Consider the following 2,128-nt stretch of genomic DNA (forward strand, 5'->3'; position numbering starts at 1 on the left):
AGGTTGATATTGTAATCCGTTAGTGCAAGATATACATAACTGAGAGTGGCGTGAATGAAAAATTAGTGAATATTGTATTGGTGTAAAAAAACAAATTGTGAACTAAAGTTATCAAAGTTATGATATCACAAAGTCACTGAATCTAGTTCATTCAGAACTAGCAACATAAACTTATAATTATACAATACCAACATAAACAAACCAAAAATCAAAATAACAAAGCATCACCCTTCTGAACACGTACTAGTGCATAGGAAACCGCCATTAGGATACACTTATATTCTAAATATATTGCGAACCAAAACTTGATCCTGATTGAAAAAAACTTACATGATGTTTTCAATTCGAATAAAATAAAATAGTTAACTCATAAAACATGTAAAAGAAAAAGGATAAAATATAGATAGATTCGCATATATAAAAAAAGAAAAGAAAGTACGTGGTACCTTCTAGTACAGAAAATAAGAAACAGAGAAAAAAAACAAGAGAAAGTAACATCGAACAGCGAATCAAGCATCAAACAAATTCAAACACTGCCACCATCACTATAGCTGTTCCACCAACACGGAACCCCCGTAACAACACCATGTGCAACAACATCCTCCTCCCTTCCTTGTTCCTAAACAACCCTAACCGAGAAATTAACCACTCCACAACGGAGTCCATTCCAATCCCTCAACCCATAGCTCAAAACCTGCAAATTACTTTCCGGAACCGAACCTCCAAGAAAATCCGAAACCGCTATTCTTGCCACACCGATGTCTCTCACACCGGATGCCGTTTGGTACTTTACCTCGAACGAGATGGACCTTGCGTAGGTGGACAACTCCACTGTGAACTTCTCGTTCCATGAATGGACGCCGCCTACGGCGGTGCTCAACGGTGTTGTGTGGGAGGTGGTAGATTCGGCGCGAACTACGACGAAGACGTTTGTTAGTGACGGCTCTCCGTTCACGTTGATGTCTTGCGCTGATAAAACTGTTAGCTCGAGAGTTTTTGGTTTCTCTCTTGCTTCCATTTTTGACTAAAGATTCAAATTTTGAAATGTTTGAGGTTGTGAATGAATAATAATATACAAAAGATGTCAATGTAATCTTTGTTGGAGTAAAATAGTATTAATTTCCAATTCAAGTATATCTTATCGAATATTTTTTGTCAGAAATAAATCTTAAAGTATATATTCTTTTTAGAGATATAAATGTATTAAAAAAAAAGTTTAAAATTGTTTTGTTAATTCAGTTCAATTAATAAATATATAGAAATTCCATTCTAGATTTTAAGATGAAGTTTAGGCGTGGAAATATATTAGGCTAACCTAGATTTTATAAAGTTTGGATCTAACCTACGATAAATTTGAGAAGTTTGAGTTTGACCTGTGGCCTATAATAGGCCTTCTTTTTTGGCTTGACCTGGCCTTTTTAAAAGTCTGTTCTAACCTAAAAGCCTACTCCCTCTAGTCTCATTTATAAGAAAAGATTCGCTTTTTAGATACATTAAATAAATAATGTATCTGGACAACATATTATCCAAATACATTATTTATTCCATGTATCTGAAAAAGGAATCTTTTCTTATAAATAAGACCGGAGGTAGTATTTTAAAACCTATTTTTTTATTATGGTTTTCAATTAATCTATATTATTTAAAAAATCTTATAAGCCGTCCTATATGCATATATAGACCGCCCTATTAAGTCTTTGTTCTAATATATATGCATATATAGGCTTGCCTATTTAACCTTTTTTTTCTAATATACATGTAAAAATTGGCCGATCTATTTAATCTATTTTTAATATACATGAAAATATAGGCCGACCTATAAGACTTCATAGGCTTTTTTAATAGCCTAAGCCTGACCTATTTTATTAAATAGTCTTTTAAAAAAGATTAAGCCTGAGTTTTTTTGTTAAATAAATATGACCTGATCTGACTTTATATAGGCTAAGTATAGATTTCTGTAGGCCGGTCTGGCCTATTCCAACCCCTTTACTCTATTTTACTAGCTATTAAATAAAAAGTACTTAATAATATCATCCAAAAAAATCCTCCGACTCAATTAAAGGTAACTTAAAAACTTAAAATATTTAACAACTTATTTAAAATAAAAAAGTTGATAGAATAAAGAATT

General features: G+C 32.2%; 1 protein-coding gene across 1 annotated transcript; it reads right to left on the reverse strand.

The window, feature by feature from the left end:
• Window positions 1-393: 393 nt before the first annotated feature.
• Window positions 394-1,068, reverse strand: LOC131618357 (BON1-associated protein 2-like). Its single transcript, XM_058889600.1, has one exon. The coding sequence runs from the start codon at window positions 1,016-1,018 to the stop codon at window positions 620-622; it is 399 nt and encodes a 132-aa protein (XP_058745583.1). The 5' UTR covers window positions 1,019-1,068; the 3' UTR covers window positions 394-619.
• Window positions 1,069-2,128: the final 1,060 nt, after the last annotated feature.

This window comes from Vicia villosa, linkage group LG7, assembly GCF_029867415.1.
Source record: "Vicia villosa cultivar HV-30 ecotype Madison, WI linkage group LG7, Vvil1.0, whole genome shotgun sequence".
Classification (NCBI taxonomy): Eukaryota; Viridiplantae; Streptophyta; class Magnoliopsida; order Fabales; family Fabaceae; genus Vicia; species Vicia villosa.

Bases quoted from the DNA above. Each gene is read 5' to 3' on its own strand.
- LOC131618357 (XM_058889600.1), bottom strand. From the start codon at position 1,018: ATGGAAGCAAGAGAGAAACCAAAAACTCTCGAGCTAACAGTTTTATCA.